This window comes from Eretmochelys imbricata, chromosome 1, assembly GCF_965152235.1.
Source record: "Eretmochelys imbricata isolate rEreImb1 chromosome 1, rEreImb1.hap1, whole genome shotgun sequence".
NCBI classification, from domain to species: Eukaryota; Metazoa; Chordata; order Testudines; family Cheloniidae; genus Eretmochelys; species Eretmochelys imbricata.
Window position 1 is genome coordinate 237,451,168 of NC_135572.1, and position 18,937 is coordinate 237,470,104.

The 18,937-nt window shown below is 41.4% G+C and overlaps 1 protein-coding gene across 1 annotated transcript in view; it reads left to right on the top strand.

Annotated features, from left to right (window-relative positions):
• SCUBE1 (signal peptide, CUB domain and EGF like domain containing 1) overlaps positions 1-11,610 on the top strand; it is a 298,416-nt gene extending 286,806 nt beyond the window's left edge. The window contains exons 21-23 of the mRNA XM_077807450.1: positions 859-1,011; positions 2,494-2,573; positions 11,458-11,610. Of these exons, the coding sequence (XP_077663576.1) occupies positions 859-1,011; positions 2,494-2,573; positions 11,458-11,610 (386 nt within the window). The remainder of the gene's footprint in view (positions 1-858; positions 1,012-2,493; positions 2,574-11,457) is intronic.
• The last annotated feature ends 7,327 nt before the right edge of the window (positions 11,611-18,937 follow it).

Below are 18,937 nucleotides of genomic sequence, written 5' to 3' on the forward strand. Positions count from 1 at the left end.
TTTGCTCTAATGTGATGGCCAATCTGGTGCCATCAGACTAACTACCAACGTTGGGAGTCTTATGAGCTTGTCTTCGAGAATGAGTTCTTTGGGGCAGGGACTGTCTCTTTCTAATATGTGTGAATAGTGTTTAGCACAACGGGCCCTATCTGCTTGGCATATAAGTAATAATAATTAGATCTAGTTGGAAATTTTTTGATGAAACAGCATTTTCTGACCAAAAACTGTTGCGTTCAAATCAAAATGTTCCGTAGGAGCATGTCAATGTTGACAAAATTTTTGATAGAAAAGTTACTAAATGATTCATGCTTGAAATGGAGTATTTTCATTTTGACGTTTGTGTTTTGTTTTGATTTTTCCATTTCATTTTGGCTTTAATATTTAATACTTCATAAATATTGAATATGATAGCACAGTGTTTTGATATTGAAACAAAATGTTTAGTTAAGGTGCTTTGATGTTTCTGAAGCAAAATATTTTGGAATTTCCATTTCGCAAAAGATTTCAAAATTTCAACTTCCAGATTTGGGTCAAAAATAAATTTCAAAATGTCAGACTTTCCCACAGGGTGGAAATTCCATTTTTTTATTAGCTTTAATCATAATAATTTCATGTTGCATCCTTGTTACCTGCCTACTAACCCCACCTTGGGACAGAAAGGGAGAGTTAGCCATAGTCTTCTGGAGAGAAGCTTTCCCCTTATACGCAAAAAATGATGGCATGCCTTCCATCCCAAGAATATCACCTCTCTTAAAGGGAAAATATGAGTGAATGAATGAGTGTGCTATAAGTTGACATCTCTACCTCCAGGGAAGGTTATGTTACAAAGGTCTTTCATTTATTTATTTATTTTTCTAGCCTCCCCTACGTCAATTACCACATATGAAACATGTCAGACTTATGAGAGACCAATAGCATTTACCTCCAGATCACGAAAGCTATGGATTCAGTTCAAATCAAATGAGGGAAACAGTGGCAAAGGATTTCAGGTCCCATATGTGACATACGATGGTAAGACTGCAGTCATTTTCCATCTCTGTGTTATATCTGAATTTAGAAGCCTGTGTGTCTGAATCTATCTTGTACTGACTGGAGGGGGGAAACAGGAAGGATAAAGAACTTGATGTGACTCATTTTTGTTTTTTCAGTGAATTATTCTAGTACTGACCCTCAAAAGTTTTGCGTCTTCTTCCTTGTTTTTCCCTTTTTTTATTTTTAGGTCTATACTGGTAATTTATTTTCTTATTCTTACTCCAACAAAATATATACAGAACTCTTTGAGTCTGAGCCTCCTACCATTAAAGCCAGTGAAACTCTTTGTTAATCATTGTTTATCATGATGAGAATACTGTTGATAATAGCTCTTTGTTTATAGAAAGTCCATTTATGAAGACCTATTGGTGCCCAAGAAAAAATAATTAAAAATATGACTTTGTTGAAAACAAAGCCAGCATAGACAAATAATTCCAATGGAAACTGAAGTCTCCAATAACTAAACAGCTCTCATTTGTAACATACAATAAAGAAAATCACCAGCAACCCTCATAAAACTAACCAAAGTCTTGATCTTCATCTGGCAATATGTCAAAGATGCCTTTTTAGCATATATTCAAGGGGAAATTTCCTTTTAAAACAGGGGTGTAGCATCCAGGCACACCCAAATCTGAGCAGGGGCATAGTGCTGCCACAGCAGCCTGGAGAGTCACTCAGACACCTGAAATCCAGGACTGAACTATGTGCCCACCCTTCAGAAAGCTATGCTCTGGCAGCTCTGCCTTGCCATTTTCTGAGCTGCCCCATGTGCGTGCCCAGCTCAGCAGGTGAAGCCCTGTGTCCGGGGGCACTGGGGCTAGGAAGCGGGTGTGGTGTCGAGGGAGAAGCTGAGCTAACACAGTCTGTCATTACCTGTCCGCCCGAAAGTCGGGGCCCATCCAAATTCCACTCCTAGTTATGCCACTGTTTTAAAAGTATGGAGGAATTTCTTTGTTAGCGCATCTCTTTTCCCAAACACTAATGCAATTTTCTGAATTGTTAGTCAGTCTGGAATTAGGTTGGGGATAGGGGAGGTGATTTAAAGGTCAAGAAGGAGAGATGATCTGGAGGCACAGGACTGGGAGTCAGAAGATATGGAACCCATTCCTGGCTGGGCCACTGGCTTCCTATATAACCTTGACAAGTCACTTATTATCTCTGTGCCACAGTTTCTTTATCTGTAAAATGTGGATAATAATACTTACCTGCCTTATAAACAGTTCTGTGAAGCTAAATTAACATTTATAAAGAAAAGCGAGAACCTCAGTTGGAAGGCAGCATAGAGTTCAAAGTATTAAGTTGATTATATTAAATTGCCGTGGTACTGGAAACACTGAATGTGTATAAAACTAAATTTGCTTCTCAAATATTTTCTGGCTAATTAGCAGTTGTCAGGAAACTAACCTCTGTGATGGTATCACAAACTGTTGCTTACCAGCTCCTTCACTCTTTATTTTTCAGAGGATTACCAACAGCTGATAGAAGACATTGTTCGAGATGGACGATTATATGCATCAGAAAATCATCAAGAAATTCTAAAAGTATGTCCACATTCCTTTAGCTAAGCAAGGCCAACTATTCAGTTTCCTGACACATACATAGACTATGTTAGTGCTAAAATAAGAGTCCCAACTCTAGCTAGCTGGCATCACTGAGTCTGTCAGTCACCATGGTCAGGATTAGAGCTGTCACTTCCACAGCTTCCGCATTTTTATTAAATCCAACTGTGATCATTTAAGAACAAAATTCTGCACCAATGTTTTTCCTTCCCCACATGCAGAGCCATGAACAATATTGGAATTCAGATTAGTAATAGCGCTCTAATTAACAGGTGAGGAGGAGGCAATTTATAAAGACTTGTTAATGTCTGTATAATCTTTGTACTTAAACTAAAAGAATGAAACTGCCAACAGGAACAAAGGAACAGAATATTCCATAAAGAGCTTCCCCCCACATACACCTTCTGTGGATAACACTAGTCAATCAGCGCAGCTGGCTTCTGAATGGAGCCCAAGTGTTAACGGGACCAAGCTGCAAAATTCCAACCCAAATTCAAAATCCTGGGAGATTGTGACTGGTTAGTTGGGATGTTTGGATCCCATGGTTTGGTTTGGGTCCATCCTCCTGACACGACAGAAGTGCTGCACAGGGTTTAGAATTGGTGGTTGTATGAAGATACCAGTAGGGGAGTGGCTATACAAATGAACTGATGTTATGTCACTATGATGGTGACTGTGCAAATACTTTTATGACGCTTTCCAACAGGCCCAGGCTGTGTTTATACCATGAGCTAGGGGTGTGATTTTCACATACTCGCACTATTGTGGTAAGAATTAGCATGAGTGTAAATAGCCACAGTAGCACTGGCAGCAGCAGCATGACTTAGCCATGCCAAGGGCAAATTTGCCTGAACCCTGTGGGTGCATGCTCAACATGGATCCACAGGGCTCAGGCGGGTCTGTACTGGGCATGGCTAATCCACACTGCTGCCGCTACCGTGCGTGCTCAGCACAGCTAAGCTGTGTCATCGCGGCCCGTACTACTGCAGCTGCACGATTTGTACTCGCACTAGCTCTCAACCAGCCAGCAAGAGTATGTGATGCAAGCTGAGAATCGCACTCCGAGTCCTCGCTTGTAGTGTGGAAATAGCCCCGTGTGGACTAGGTATCGCCCAGAAGCCCAGTGCTCGTGCACTGAGTAAAAGTGCTAAACCTTCTCTCTAGCCAGCCTGACTCCTGCGTGCTTTACTGAACATTAGTGTTGCTGACTGGCTGATGCAGAGACATTGATTTATCAAATAGTGTGATGTGGCACATGCACTGTAGACAGTCGCTAGCAGAGAGAGGTTAACAGCGTCTCCCTCAGCATGGCAAACGTATAGCTTGTATACACTTAAGATCTGGTTTTCAAGGTGCTGAATATCTGCAGCTCCAGCCCACGGGAACTGTGAAGGCTCAGCAGCTTTAAAAATCAGGTCCTTCGGGCAGAGCTTGTCATGGACATAGGCCATCAGGCAAGTGCAGCAGGGCCCAGCTGGAATGATTAGTTCATCTTTCAGGGAACTATGAGGTGTATGCTCTGAGGGTTCTGACGATCTGATTTAACCTAAACTAATGTCCAGACGCTCCCTAGGGGAAGCTAGAAAAATTTCTATCATGTATCGTTTTGGCTGGATAATGCCATTCTTTCTGCTTCAGGAAGAATCCTGGATGTAAGGAATGTCCTTCCAAAAATGCTGTCTTTTTTTTTTTTTCCCCCTGTGCAATAATCCTCCCTTTGGGATTAATTCAGAAACTAACTGTGAAAAGGCATTTGTCTGTCAATGTATCGCCAGTGAGCCGTGGAAAGCCTGGTTTCACCAGCTATACGTTTTTCACCCCCAGAGGATTGATCCCACTCCTGTCTGAGGCTCACCTGACGTGTCATATGTAGCTTTAAATCAATTGGATACACTTTGGTAACACTTGTCTGGCTTGCCATGCCCATGAAGCAGATTGGATTGAATTGGCTGCGTCCTGCTAGTTTAGCACCTATTTAAGGCTCCAGTTCAACAAAGAACTTAAGCATGTGACTAACTTTAAGCACGAATAGTCTCATTGACTTTAATGGGACTATTCCCAAGCTTAAAGTTGAGCATGTGCTTATGTACATTGCTGAATCAAGACCTAAATGAGCTGCTCAGTTACGTACTAATATATTAGTAGAAGAGTTAATCTGTCAAGGAAAGGTATTGTTTGAACAGCACTCTTCAGTGTGAATCTGGCACTTGTTTAAATGAGTCATGGAGCTAGATTTATATACATGTTAAAAAAAGGATCTACCCAAACAGTTGTCTTGTCTCAAAAAGACTCACCCACAGCACGCACTGCTAAGAAAGTGAATTTGTTTTTTTAAAAGGTAGAAGAGGAAAGGTTGGAAGCCACAGCAAACAAAGCAACAAAAGACAAAACTCAGTGTTTCTGCTTTAAAAACCAAAACCTGTCAGAGTAAATGCATGGCCTGGAGTGACAGGAATTAGTATGCCAGAGAAAGGGAAGAGAATGCAAAGGCCAAACTATTGTTACAGGTGTGGTGAAAAACCCCTGTCACACATTTAACAAAACCGTGCCCTGTGTTCTCCAGGCAAATTGCTAGAAGCTGTCAAAAACTGTAATTCCATTTCACTAAGCATTTTGTTAATTATTATGATTGTATCGCCCCTGAAGGTATCTTCGTATATTACAACCTGCTCGCAATGACTTAAAGCAATAAATATTACAGAAGCTTTATTAAAAACAGTCGCTGTACATGTACAACTGCCACCTCTCAAACATTAATAAGACTAGTTTGAAGATACCAGTAAATTCGGTTTGTGTCACCTCCATCTACTTTGATTTATTTTTGTTCCTGTTAATTCTCCCTATCTTGTGCATTTGATCACAGACTTGCCTAGGGTTGCCAGGTGTCCAGTTTTCGACCAGAATGCCTGGTCAAAAAGGGACCCTGGTGGCTCCGGTCAGCACCCCTGACCGGGCCATTAAAAGTCCTTTCGGCAGCACAGCAGGTCTATGGCAGGCTCCCTGCCTGCCCTGGCTCCACCCAGCTCCTGGGAAGCAGCCAGCACATCCCTCCAGCTTCGGGATGGCCACGGGAGCTTGTGTGCTGCCCCGCCCTGAGCGCCAGCTCTACAGCTCCCATTGGCTGGGAACCACAGCCAGTGGGAGCTGCGGGGGCAGCACCTGTGGGCGAGGGCAGTGTGCAGAGCCTCCTGACCCCTCCACCTACAAGCTGGATGTGCCAGCCACTTCCGGGAGCCACCTGAGGTAAGCTCCAACCCAAGCCTGCACCCCGAACTCCCTCCTGCACCCCAACCCCCTGCGCCAGCCCTGAACTCCCATCCACACCCAAACTTCCTCCCAGAGCCCACACCCCCTCCTGCACCCCAACTCTCTGCCCCAGCCCTGAGCCCCCTCATCCCCAGCCTCATCACAGAGCCTACACCCCAGCCAGAGCCTGCACCTGGAGCCCTGAGCCCCCTCCCTCCCCCAAAACTCCCTCCCGGAGCCTGCACTCTGCACCCCCTCCAATGCCCCAACCCCCTGCCCCAGCCCTGAGCCCCCTCCCACACTCTGAATCCCTTGACCCCAGCCCAGAGCCCCCTCCTTCACCCCCACCCCAGAGCCTTCACCCCCAGCTGGAGTCCTCACCGCCTCCCACACCCCAACCCCCACCCAAGGGTGAGGAGAGTGAGCAACAGACAGAGAGGGGATGGAGTGAGTGGGGGCAGAGCCTCAGAGCAGGGTTGGGTGCAACAGGTTGGACCCCCTATCCGGGATGCCACCTGATGTACTGATATTTCACTGAGCCTGCCTGCTCCACTAGCCTGGGCTCCCTCTCCCTGTTTTGCTTAATTAGGCTCTCTGGCCTCTGGCAGCACACACACACACACACAGATAGGGATGCACCAGCTGTAGAATCACAGAGTCTACAAACAGCTCTCTATGTGAAGGAAATTGCCCAGCACTCAAGTGCAGCTTCCCTCTGGAAAGTACACCCAAACTAATACTGTCTTGCACTGTAGAGAAATCTATACAACGTAAGCTTACAAATTAGCCCCCTCCCTCAATGTGGAGGAAGATATGCACAACTTCTTGCCCCCCCCCCATTATAAATTGCACAAACTGGGTTTAATAATAAATAAAAACAAGGTTATTAAGTATAAAAGGCAGATTTTAAGTGATTATAAGGGATAGAAAACAGAACAAAGCAGATTACCATGCAAATAAAACAAAACACGTATACTAAGCTTAAGATCCTAAAGAAGTAATTTCTCAGCCTAAATGTTATTTTAGGCAAGTTGCAGAGTTTCAGTAGCTTAAAGTTCCAGTTATTTTTCTTTACAGACTAGACTCCTGTCTTAGTCTGGACTCAGCCCTTGCCTGCTCAGTTCCTTTGTCTCTTCAGGTACTTTCAGCTGTCTTTCTTCTTGGGCAGGAAGGCAATGGAGAAGAGTCCTGTTTGCTTTACTCCCCAGCCTTAAATAGAATTTACATAAGGTGGGAAGCCTTTGTTTCCAGTGGAAAAGTACCAGCAGTGTCCAAGGTGGTGTTTAATACTAGGTGACATGACCACATGACCTTGTAGTGTCAAAGCAACATCCCAGGAGGCTTCTCAGGAAGGAGTGAGATTAGTATTTTCAAGGTCTTATCGTTTCTTCCTAATGGCCAATCAAGGCTGATGGTCTGTTCTCTGGTGGGTGTTTCCTAAGTACACACCCAGTTGTAATTGTTACATAGCCAATATTCCTAACTTTAGATACAGAAATGATACATGCATACAAATTGGATAATCACATTCAGTAAATTATAACCTTTCCAATGATACCTTACAAGACCCATCTTGCATAAAATATATCTCAGTTGTGCCATATCCATATCATAAGCATGGAGTGAGCAGGGGTGGGGCCTCAGATGGGCTGGGACAGGGGTGTGGCCTCAGGGAAGGGGCAGGGCGGGGAACGGGGCAAGGCTGTTTGGCTTCTGCAAATAGAAAGTTGGCAACCCTTACTGTGCCAGGTTAAGGCTCCTGAGGTCAGGTGAGGTCAATTTGAATCAGATACACTATGACCTTTAACCACTGCTGTAAATTGGTGGCGTTGGTTCCTGTGCATGTCAGTTTTGCCTGTCCATGCGCAGATGTCTGAACTTGGATTTTTTGGAAGGTGCGATCTGCTAAAATACCCACTGGTGTGGACTCCCCGACTACATCCCCAGGCCTCTTCCATTGTCCCCCTTCCAAAATGTTCCTCTCTGCTAGCTCAACCACTCATCATCCTGCCTGTCCTGCAAATACAGCTCACCCAGATCAGTTCCACAACATACAGGATTTTCCAAAACCATTCTTGGAGCCTGCAGATTTGACCTTCCTTGAGTTCTTACAGAAGGGAAAAAACTAGGGTAGTGGCTGAAAAATAAAGCGCTTGCTGTGTTTAATGTCAACAGGGGAAATAAACTGACTGACTATTTGGGCAAAGCAAATGTCAAATGTACAAAACAAAGGAAATGAAAAAACAGGGGAAAACACTGGGTGAAATCCTGGCTTCATTTAGGTCAATGGGAAATTTGCCACTGACTTCAGTGAGGACAAAAATTCACCCTTTGGTTTTTTTCGACTCTCTTGAATTGCGAAGAGGTGTTAACACACAATGTTAGACAAGAGGTCTGATTTTTAAATTGATGGTGTCAATTAAGTAACTGCAGTAAGAAGGCAACAATGAACATTTGTTCACAGTCCTGGTGGGCCAAGAGAACAGAATGACATCCTCCACTGTTGTTTGTAGGCCAGATCCTACCTGCAAAGGACAGAGATACTTGTCCTCTCTGACAGTGTACTATCGCTTTCTACCAAATGCATTGCTGAAGGTGTAAGGAAAGATCCAGTGCAGTCTACGACCTAGCAAGGTCTATAAAATGGGAGACTCCCATGGTGTGACTGACATATAATAACTGTTTTCATGAAAAGAGGCCAGCTGCCTGCTGATATGAAGAAGTGTATTAGCAGGAATAAAAAATACACTGGCTCACTCACAAAGGCTGTTGCTCTGGGTTCATGACACCTTACCTCTCTGCCAGCTTTTGTGCTACTTTCCTGCACATCAGAACTGGGATAACGCGCCATTCTCTTCCCAAGATCACCAGCCACATAAGGTTCTTTATTACCCCAATATATAGCCGACCTCTGCAGCCTTGTATCCGCAGCTCAGCCTCTGCCACAGGTAGACCTACTTCTTGCCATGTACACATGAGATGTTTTCAGGGAGGTGCTGGTCCATCATCTTTGCCAACATTCCATTTTCCTGGACAAGGGTATGCCTGTAACCTGAGTCTATGAGGCCTTCCATTGACGTTCTTCCCAGACCAATAGATACCACATATGACTGGGCTCCAGTGTCATTCAGAAAGGATTCCAGGCCACAAAGCTGGCTGTAATAACAGCCCAGGTAATCACACTCCATTATCAGGCACATGGGTGCTGGAACAGTTTGTATAGTGGGGGTGCTGAGAGCTATTGAACTAAACTGTAGACCCTGTATATGATGGAAATCTCTTCAAGCAAGGGAGTGCAGTAGCACAGCACCCCTAGTTCCAACACCTGTGATCAGGCAGTCTCTCCTGATATGCCCAGCCTAGCTGCATCAGAAGGACAGAAGCACTCTCCTTAGATTGCAGGATTGATGGGAGCAGCCCTGCTAGAACCTGTGTATCCCCCTGTTTCAAGTTACTTGGGACTCTGTCTCATCAGGAGCTTCCCTGAAACTCCCCAGATTGGGATATCCTTTCTTCTGGTCTCCCCTGATGAGCCACTCCTGGTCTGCCAGGCCATTCAGGCCACTTGGCTCCTTCAGCTGTCATGATTTTCTGTATGGAATTAGTATCTGGGCATAACCACCAGGCAGCAAAGTGCCATAACCTCTGAGCCTGTGGGCATGCTCTATGCAGGAATGGTTCAGCCTTGAAATGGTGCCAGTATATCTCTGGAGTCAATCCCAGTCTATCCACAATGGCAGCCTTCACCACAGGATATGAGCCCACCTACTCGTCACTTGCCACTCAGTAGGCTGCCTGCGCTTCGCCCATCAGAAATAGTGCTATGGGGTCTTCACAAGTAGACTCTTGCCAGCCACTCATTCAAGGGTACAGAGGAAGGGCTGCAGGTCATCCTCTGGCCCCCAACTTTACCAGGCCAGGGACCAGGCAGCCTGAGCTACTCTTTTCAGTAGAAGCCAAAGTCCCCAGAACTCCATGGCCTAGCTGCTTCCACAACCACTCTTGTTGCTATAATTGGGCCTCTGCCACCACTGCTGAGTGGCAAAGCATGCCCCCTTCTGTTTCTGCCTGCTCTCCATCAAATCGCAGGAGGACAACTGGGTCTGCTGCTGCTGCTGTTCCTGCTACCACTGTAGCACAGCTATCTGCTGCTGCACCATCACCAGCAGACATATCACCTTTTCCATCTTTACTGATTAACCCAAACTGGGTGGGGTGCCAGTCAATATTCACAGGCTTCCATTTCCCCTTATCTCCAGCGGCCGATTACTGGCCTGCATGTTCCAACACGTGCTATCGCATGTTCTGGCCACAGCACCCTCTTGCAGTATTGTATAGTGCAACGGCCACTCAGCCTCAGTTTCCCAGCTGGTCTTCCTCTCCTCCATCCAGCCCCCAACTCCCTCTGAGTTAGCCTTCCAGTTAGGTCTCTTACAGGTCTACCCTCCCAGGGCACTCAAAGTCGCAACAAATATGAAGCAACATAAACTCTTCCCATTCCTCTGGGACATCTGCTAGGCACCAGTCTTCCCCAGTGCCTGGCCCTAGCTAGCCGCCTCTCCCATAGTGAGAGCTCTACGTCTGCTCTCTGTGTCTGATTCTTCCAACTGAGCAGGGCTCTTATTTTTAAGCTCCTCCCTGAAAGCCTGTCTCCTGCTCCAAATGTCTTTATTTGCGCTGATTGGGCCTTTCGTAGCCCATTAACCTCTTCCTGCCTTGTGTGGCAGTTTGTGTGCCCTATTAGTCCTGCATAAGGGTAATAATATAGGGCCCATCATACTCCAGTGTAACTGCATTGGTATTACTCCTCATTTACACTTGTGTTCGGGCCCCCAGCCAATGTCTGTTGAAGTCTCTGGGAATATTTCTGTTGACTTCAATGGGTGTTGGATCAGATCCTGAGCGAGATCAAAACTGACTTAGAAATTACAATATATAGAGTGGGTTGGGGACTGCTTCAAATCATGCCAGGTCTCTGGTGGCCAATGTTCATTGTTGTATGCCTAGAAGAGATGTTGAGTTGATGAGTTCAGCCTTGTTCCTACAGAAGACATCACAAAATAACCACCAATCACAAATGGCATTTTGGAGGCCCAGTCCTCCAAGGATTTGGTCAATGGGATTTGAGGTCCCTCAGGCCCTGTCTCACTTTAGTCACGTGTAAGGTTAGACATATGCCTAAGTACTGTACTGACTCAGGGCATCTTACAGGATGAGGTACTTGGAGAACTCCGTGATTGAATAGGATGTGGCGACCAAACTGCCCTCTTACACGCAGACAGAAGGCACTTGTGGAAAGCAGTTGAGTATACTGGAAGATCAGTGTGAGGTAGTCTGCAGTACTGTTGCCCATATTGCACCCATTTTGTGGTTAACAAGATGTTTGAATGCATCAACCTGGCACCTACCATAAGCACTAATTACACATGTTAAAATGGAGAAGTTTGTAAACTGTCTATGGTATAATATGCAACAAGCAACATGGACTTGACCATGCTGAACCTGCTTTGCCGAATGGTAGCTTTTGCCAAAGAAAATCATTGTGAACGTTGATTTTAAAAGTTGTGCAAAAACTAATACAACCAAAATATGTGCCTAACATATACTTTGTCTTTCCTAGGACAAGAAATTGATCAAAGCCCTCTTTGATGTATTGGCACATCCTCAAAACTATTTCAAGTACACAGCACAAGAGTCAAAGGAGATGTTCCCACGATCATTTATAAAGCTATTGCGATCAAAAGTTTCCAGATTTCTACGACCATACAAATAGCTTCCTAGTGATATTCAATTTGGGGTTATTTCCTGTCAAATATTGTATTTTCCTCCACAGTAGAAACATTTCCTAAATGGAAGGTTATTTTTTGGCAGTCTTTACTTTCAATTATATACTGAAGAATAACTATAATGTTTTATAATTGTTAAAAGCCAATATTCTGAATGGGATTTTTACTTCAAAGAAGAATACTTGTGGATCCTTGAGTGCATCTAATTGAAGATCCAAATTTGTGTCTGCACTAGTGTTTCTTCATGTTTCATTTGAAAATGTTTGTTTTAGAAAATATATTTTCTAAGCCTTTTCATTTTCTAGCAAAAATAGTTTTCTTCTAAGCAAAGAAGAAACCTGTTCAACCTGGTTAAACAAACTACCTGTTTTGTGATAGAAAGGAGTATGTAGCATAAATACTATTTGGATTTTGAATTGCACTTGAACTTTATATTTGAAATTTTAGAAGAAAACAAAAATAATCTAAATTTTGTTATTTCCCATTTGTGGTTTTGTGGAGACTTTGTTCTAGTATAAACCAAAAAAAGAAAGGGGGAAAAAAAGAGGAAATGGATGTATAATTTTGTTTTATGGATTATACAAGATTGAATCCCATGCCCTATCTGTTTTATCTGCCCTATTGTAGCCTTCTTCAAAGGTCTACCACTACCTGTCCTGCTGCAGATACAGTCATGGAATTTTATATGACATTGGGTCTTTTTGAAGACTTTTACAATAGAGTGGATGAGAAACAAAGAAAAAAAAGTAGTCGTCCGTTTTTCTTTTCCTTATTAGAGCATCTAATTAAGTACAATATATAAATATATAAATATATACTTCTATTTGTGGGTACATTAGTAATATTATCTTTAGTTACTGTAAATATTACTCAGGCTTAAATCTCTACTCCCACGCACAGTATTTACTCGTATCTATTTGTGACTTCACTTAGATGATTAAATAACTTCTCCAAGTGCTTGTAACTTCTGTTTACCCCAAACTGAAGTGTCTTTGAATTTTATGATACAAAAAAAGAATAACTTTCACTTAGACAGTCTTGTCAAATATAAATTATTCGGTGGAAGGATGAGAGATTTTAGTTCATGTGAAAATTCATTATTTTGCTAACTACTTTCCAATATCTCATTCAGCAAGTGGTCCTATTCTTCCTCCTTATTCAGGTACTCCTTTTGTCAAAATCAATGGGAGTTACTCCTGAGAAAGGAGCAATGAATAGGACTTCAGGAGAAATTAACTTTTACATTAGATTTGACATCTCTAAATCATTACAGAAATATACCTCTTTTGTATAAGCCAAATTTCTAAAGGGGAAAAAACAGAAATAATTTTTGCAATCCATTTTAAATATTTTTAAATTAATTAAATATACCCTAGTAGCTGGATCCTGCATGCCTTGGGCACCCAAAACTCCCACTTACTTGAGTAGCAGATTCACACCTAAAACACCCATTAGCTTCATATGAACATAAGAAATTGCCATAGTATGTCAGATTAGTGGCCGTCTTCTGACAGCAACAAGAAGGTGCAAGAATCCTGTCATCCCCATCAATTCGCTGACGTAACAGTGGATTTTAATGAGAGATTGTATATTTTTGTTAGCTCCACAGCCACTTGATTTTTCAGTTTCTTCAGAACTCTTGGAGGGGTACTGCCTGGGGTCTGGTGATTTGTTTCATTTACCAGGGAGGTTCACTACCCTCCCCTTTGTCCCCCATTTTTATTATCTAAGGAGAGTAGGTATCACCCCGACATCTCTTGTGGTGAAGACTGTGGCAAATACATCATTTAACTTTGCTCTTCTGCTGCTCCCTTCTCTTCCTGGTAATCCAAAAGACCTATGAATTCTCTCAAAGACTTTGTGCTTCTGATATATACTTTAAAGATGTTTTGCACTAATTTATATGCATATATTTTTATGTCTGGCTAATCACTCTTCAAACTCCCATTTGGCTTTCTTAATTCCAATTTACATTTTATCGGCAATAGTTTCTGTTCCTTTCTCCTGGCTACAGCTGAGCTGGATTGCCATTTCCTGAAAGATACCTGTTTGGTTTTAATCCCTTTTTTAATCTGGCCATTTAGCTGTTTTGGGGAGAGGGGAGTTGCCTTCTTTCCTGTGTGTTCTGTTATAGTGTGCTGAAAATAGTCTCCAGACTGATTTTGGAAGTTCTTCATTTTTAATTAAAGGGCCTTTTTGAGTAGCTTCCTCCTTTTTAAGGAAAATTCTCCTTTCAGAATTGAATGTCACTGTGCTAGCTTTTATAAGATCTCTTCCTCAAGGGTGGTGAACTTAATTTTTTAAATGATCACTATTGCCTAGTAGGAGTCCAAGGATGGGTGTCCCAAGGGATGTATGATCAGTGCTAGGCCTAGTGCATTTGTAGAATGGAAAACCATTTGCTAACTGTAGGGGTGGGGGAGCTAGTAGAAATACTTATAATTATACATAGTTTGTACAATAAATTGCAGTGGATCATACAAGAATCTATATAGATCACAAATATGCATGCATAAATCTGAAAGCTCAAAGATAACTAGAAAGAAACTAGTATTTCAGAGTGATGTGAACATTGCAAAGGTGTCCCAGAGATTATCCAGAATGGTTGAATTGGTCATCATTACCGCAATCCAATTTAAAGATATTGGAAAACTGACTGAAATTCTCAAAAGAAGACACACAATTTAAAGAAATGAAATAACACCATCATTTCCTGAAGGCTGCACGTTGTTCTCTGAACTTTCAAACTGCATTTCTCAATTTAAGGAAATAAGTCTGGGTCTAATGCTGCGCAGCACTGAATGTCTCATGCAGACTATACGGCACCTAAAACCCCCATTCAGCAACTCACAGGATTGGTCCCAACAACACTGTAAAATATTACTGGCCTGCAGGGCAAATGATCTTTTTTGCAACACAGCACAAGGTAATTTCCCTTGCAGGTCAGGAATCCCTTTTCAGTGCAGTAACGCTTTTAGGGCTTTCAGTTAAACTGGTATGAAGCCAGGACAAAGGCTTGTCTACACTAGGGAGTTGCCCTAATCACAGCCATTGGTGGCCAGCCAACAGTATAGCTGCACTAGTGGAAAGCACTAACAGAAGCAAGCTAAACTATGATTTGCACTGGTGCAGTTTACCCCAGCTTAAAATGGCTACGCTACACTGGTGCTTATTGCAGTTTAACTTGTCTACACTAGAGGTTTGTATCGATGCACCTGCTCTGGTGTCTGGCCACTAACTGCTGCAATCCCCAGTATAGACCAGACCGAGCTCTGAGGATGCCCTCCATTACATGGATGCAACACGCATTGATTTGTTCCCAGGTAATAAAGGTAGAATTTGGGTCATTGACTGTGCTGTAACCAAGAGAACAATTTGGCCATTACAAGTACATAGCTGACATACTGAGTGTTTCTTGTGCTGTATATGTGGAAAATCATATATTTTATGTGATGTTTGTGTTTCCCCGTAGAAATGTGCCAGGCAGATGTGCAAATTTCTAATGAAAAAAGTTAGCATCAAGTGATAGATAATATTGTCTTAGCAGATTTGGGATTTTTGTTGTTAATACAAGCTAGTTTTCATAAAAACACATATAATATTTCACTTACATGATAAAAGTGAAAATTGCTATTAAAAATCCCCATCCAAAGTATGGTATGAATTTCAGAGCTGTGTGAGGGCTTTGAAAAACCAAGTTGGTGACTCATATTGGCAGAAACTGTCATTCATCAAATAGAATATGGTGCCACATAAATGTGAGTTGGGCTTCTGATTTATGAATGTTTGTATTTTCATTAACAGCAGTCACAGACTGCTATGGCAGTTTGTCAGAACATGTCACCATTCAGTAACAGCAGCAGAGCAAGAAATGGCTTGTTTAGTAGGTGGAGATAAGCTATCAAACTTCGGAGACTCAAAGCATGTGGGAGAAATAAGGACATTAATAATGCTTCCCTCTTTGTGAGAGAGGCACCTTCATGATACCAAAAAATAAGAGATTCAAAATTGCAGGTTGCAGGTGTGAAAAAAATGGTAGATCTTACCTAAATAGAGAATATTGCATCTATATCTAGTGCGGCAAATGATCTCCCATTTATGGCTTCACGTGTTACTACAGGGCGATTGAAAACTGTATTAATTTGTGATGGCCTAATTCCATATCCACAAATGACCTTTTTTTGTTCAATTTGAAAATGTTCTTATGTTTAAAAGCTGAACACCAGTAGCACTTATTTTTTAAATCTCTCCTCCTACCCTAAATTCTGCACTTATTGTTTTAGAGAGGTGGTAATGAATCATCCCTAAATATTCTTCATCTCCCACAAAAACGACAGACTGAATATATTTTCTGTGATCTTGTAGTCTGCAATAATTAGAAGTTGCTTGATAATAATGCCAAAATCATCACATTTACTAATTGTTAATAACTGTTATGGGGTAGGCATGTGGGTTTCATTTGAGCACAGCCAGAAACAGGTCACTGAATTCAATGGGCCAGATCCTCAGCTGAGTATTGCCTTCAATGGAGTTACGACAATTTAAACCAGCTGAGGAGCTAACTCAGTAAGACTGAATTTTTAACTTTTGATATATTCTTTCATCCTACCATCTTTCCCTACATTCCTCCCTCTGTTGTACACAAATGATCTCTAAAACACTTTTTCTCTTTTTGCCTTATCTTTGTGTTTTGTTTTGTTTTGCCCCAGAGAGTAAAGTCAAAGCACACTATGGTATAATTATTGGAGATGAGCCCAAACCACGAGAACACCCGCAAACTTTGTGGAAGTGTTAAATCTGAAGCTGGCTCTGTAATTTGCCACTCGTTCCAAAGCCTCTGACAGGTCTGAAGCAAAACCCTGTATTTGAACTTCCCAAACTTTAGGAAGTTTTGAATCCAGATCTGGACATTATGCCTGCTGCATATGTCCAGTAATTCTGTTTCTATGGGAATGATTGTGCTATCAGAAGATGATGTACTTTTATTTATTAACTCTGTCATATATCTTCTCTAGGCATGGAAAATCATGACGTAAAAAGTCTATTCTCCATGGGCTGACAGACTGTACATCCAAAACGCTGTTAGTGAGTCCTTAACAACTGAAGTGGGTTGGCAGAAAGAATTGAGGAGCTTTAAGTGAAAAGCATCCTGTTCTTACACTGAATCTTAGAAAGAGGGAGAGCCATATGCTGCATCCATGAAATTCTTCAGTAATTTAGTTCATTTATCCCACCTGCCACATTGGATGCTAATCTTCCCTCATTGGTGAGACAATTGTTGGAAAATAGGTCTATCTTCCAAACCTTGAAATTTAAACAGGATCAAAGCTATTTCTATGAGCTACAAAAGAATGTTCTGCAAATCTTTGAATGTAATATATAGAATGATACAATACTGAAGAGAGGAACTATAAAAAGGCACTGGCCCTGATTCTTCTCTCACACCAATTTTACACCACAGTAACTTCACTCAGTGCATTTACTCCTGTTTTACACTGGCTTAAGCGAGAGGAGAATTGGGCCCAGAGTTTTCAGAGAGTCTGCAGTTTGATTTATTAGATGGCTTCTAATAAGCACGATTGATTTTTCAGTCCTATGTCATACAAGTAGGACTACAAAGAAGAGATTTTGATCCAATGTGGGCAAATTATCCAAAATTAAACTTCCAAACTAGAAAGGCTCCCTTGTTAATTTACCCAGCATATTTGAATTTATTATTTCAACCATTTTTATAAATAAACCAGGATTAACTATTCTGGATAGCTACCTTCAAAATAATCTTTAAGAGTGAAAGCAGCATTGTGATTCATAGTCTACTAGAACTGCTACATCAACTGGTCTTTGACTTTACTGATGTCTGGATTCTGAGTAACTTTTAATACTTATTTAGATAGTTTTCTAGGATGAGAGAATTTGTGAGCACTTGAAAAAAAAAATTGAAGACTTTTGTCTTCCACTAGAATTGTTTTTGGAAGAAGGGAAATTACTGTAAAATAATATGACCTTATTCCTCAGTTTTGGGCTTGGATGCAAAAGCAATCTCTCTCTCTCTCTCTCTCATCACACTTTCCTTAAGAACAGAAATGTACAGGAAGATTAACTCTTTAAGGCAAAGAATTGTTATCTAAGTATCTGAATATATACAATTCCAGTTTACTATTTCATTTATTTATTCTGTTTCTACAATTAGTTATTAATCTATAAAATTCATGTGTAATATACAACAATAAAAATGTACAGTGGCACCTTTCAATGTAATAATTTAAACCATCTGTATTCAGAATGCTGAGATAAGTTTAAATACATACGAACTTTTGCAGTTGGGTTTCAACTTTTGCTTATGTATGGCACTGATTCTACTTTTAAAGACAATAACTCTAGGTTCTATTCTATGGCATTTTAGGAATATTCAGTACATTGTATTTTAAATGACTGTAGTAAAGGAGTAACTTTAATTTAACACTTGCATTGTTTTCATTCGGTGACTGTAGCTTTATACTTCCACAGCATACCCAGAAATGTGTACTCTAAGAAATACAGCTGAATTACTTATCTCTAATTAATCTTCCACATTCAGGAAAACAACAAACAGCTCTGTTTAACAAAATTTTATTTTAATGAATGAGAAACATCTTGTCTTTTTAGAGGGTTTTTATTGTTTTTCTTTTTAACATTTTTTTAATTAAAATTATTTTGTAAATATGTTTTTTCTGCATTTTATACCTTGGAAATACTGCTAGTTTGCATTGACAGCAGTGGTTACTGAAATGTGATGATTAAAAAGTTACATTAGGGCCCCGGGTTGCATTTAGTCAGTTGCAAGATTCATTGCTATGGTTAGTCCTGTTATTCCTGCAGTCTCCCTGGGATCATAACAAAGGTTTTCTCCGGCAATATAGCCTGCTAGTAGTGGTAGCAGTGACTATCAATTACCATTCTGAAGCGCTTACTGTTTTCATAACATAAAGAACATGTAAGTTAAAGTAAGCGTTAGCTTGATTAAGGGGAAAAAATAAAGTCCAGAAACAAAAAGGGGATTCAGAACATTGTGCCCAGTATAGTACAGAGATCAGGAAAAGTACACTATATCTGTGTGACTTGGTTGCCGTGGAAGTGGTAAAACTACGCATTGGTCCTGATCTGGGAGTCCTTAATCAGGCAAAACTGCCACTAAGATCGGTGAGAGTTTTGCCTGATTAAAGTCAACTATATCCTTTATATGTTTAACAGGAACTTCTGTTAGGCTAGACCTGGGGGGAAAATTACTGGTAATATAATACTGGTTTATGTACTGTTTTGTTGTTTATAGATCAC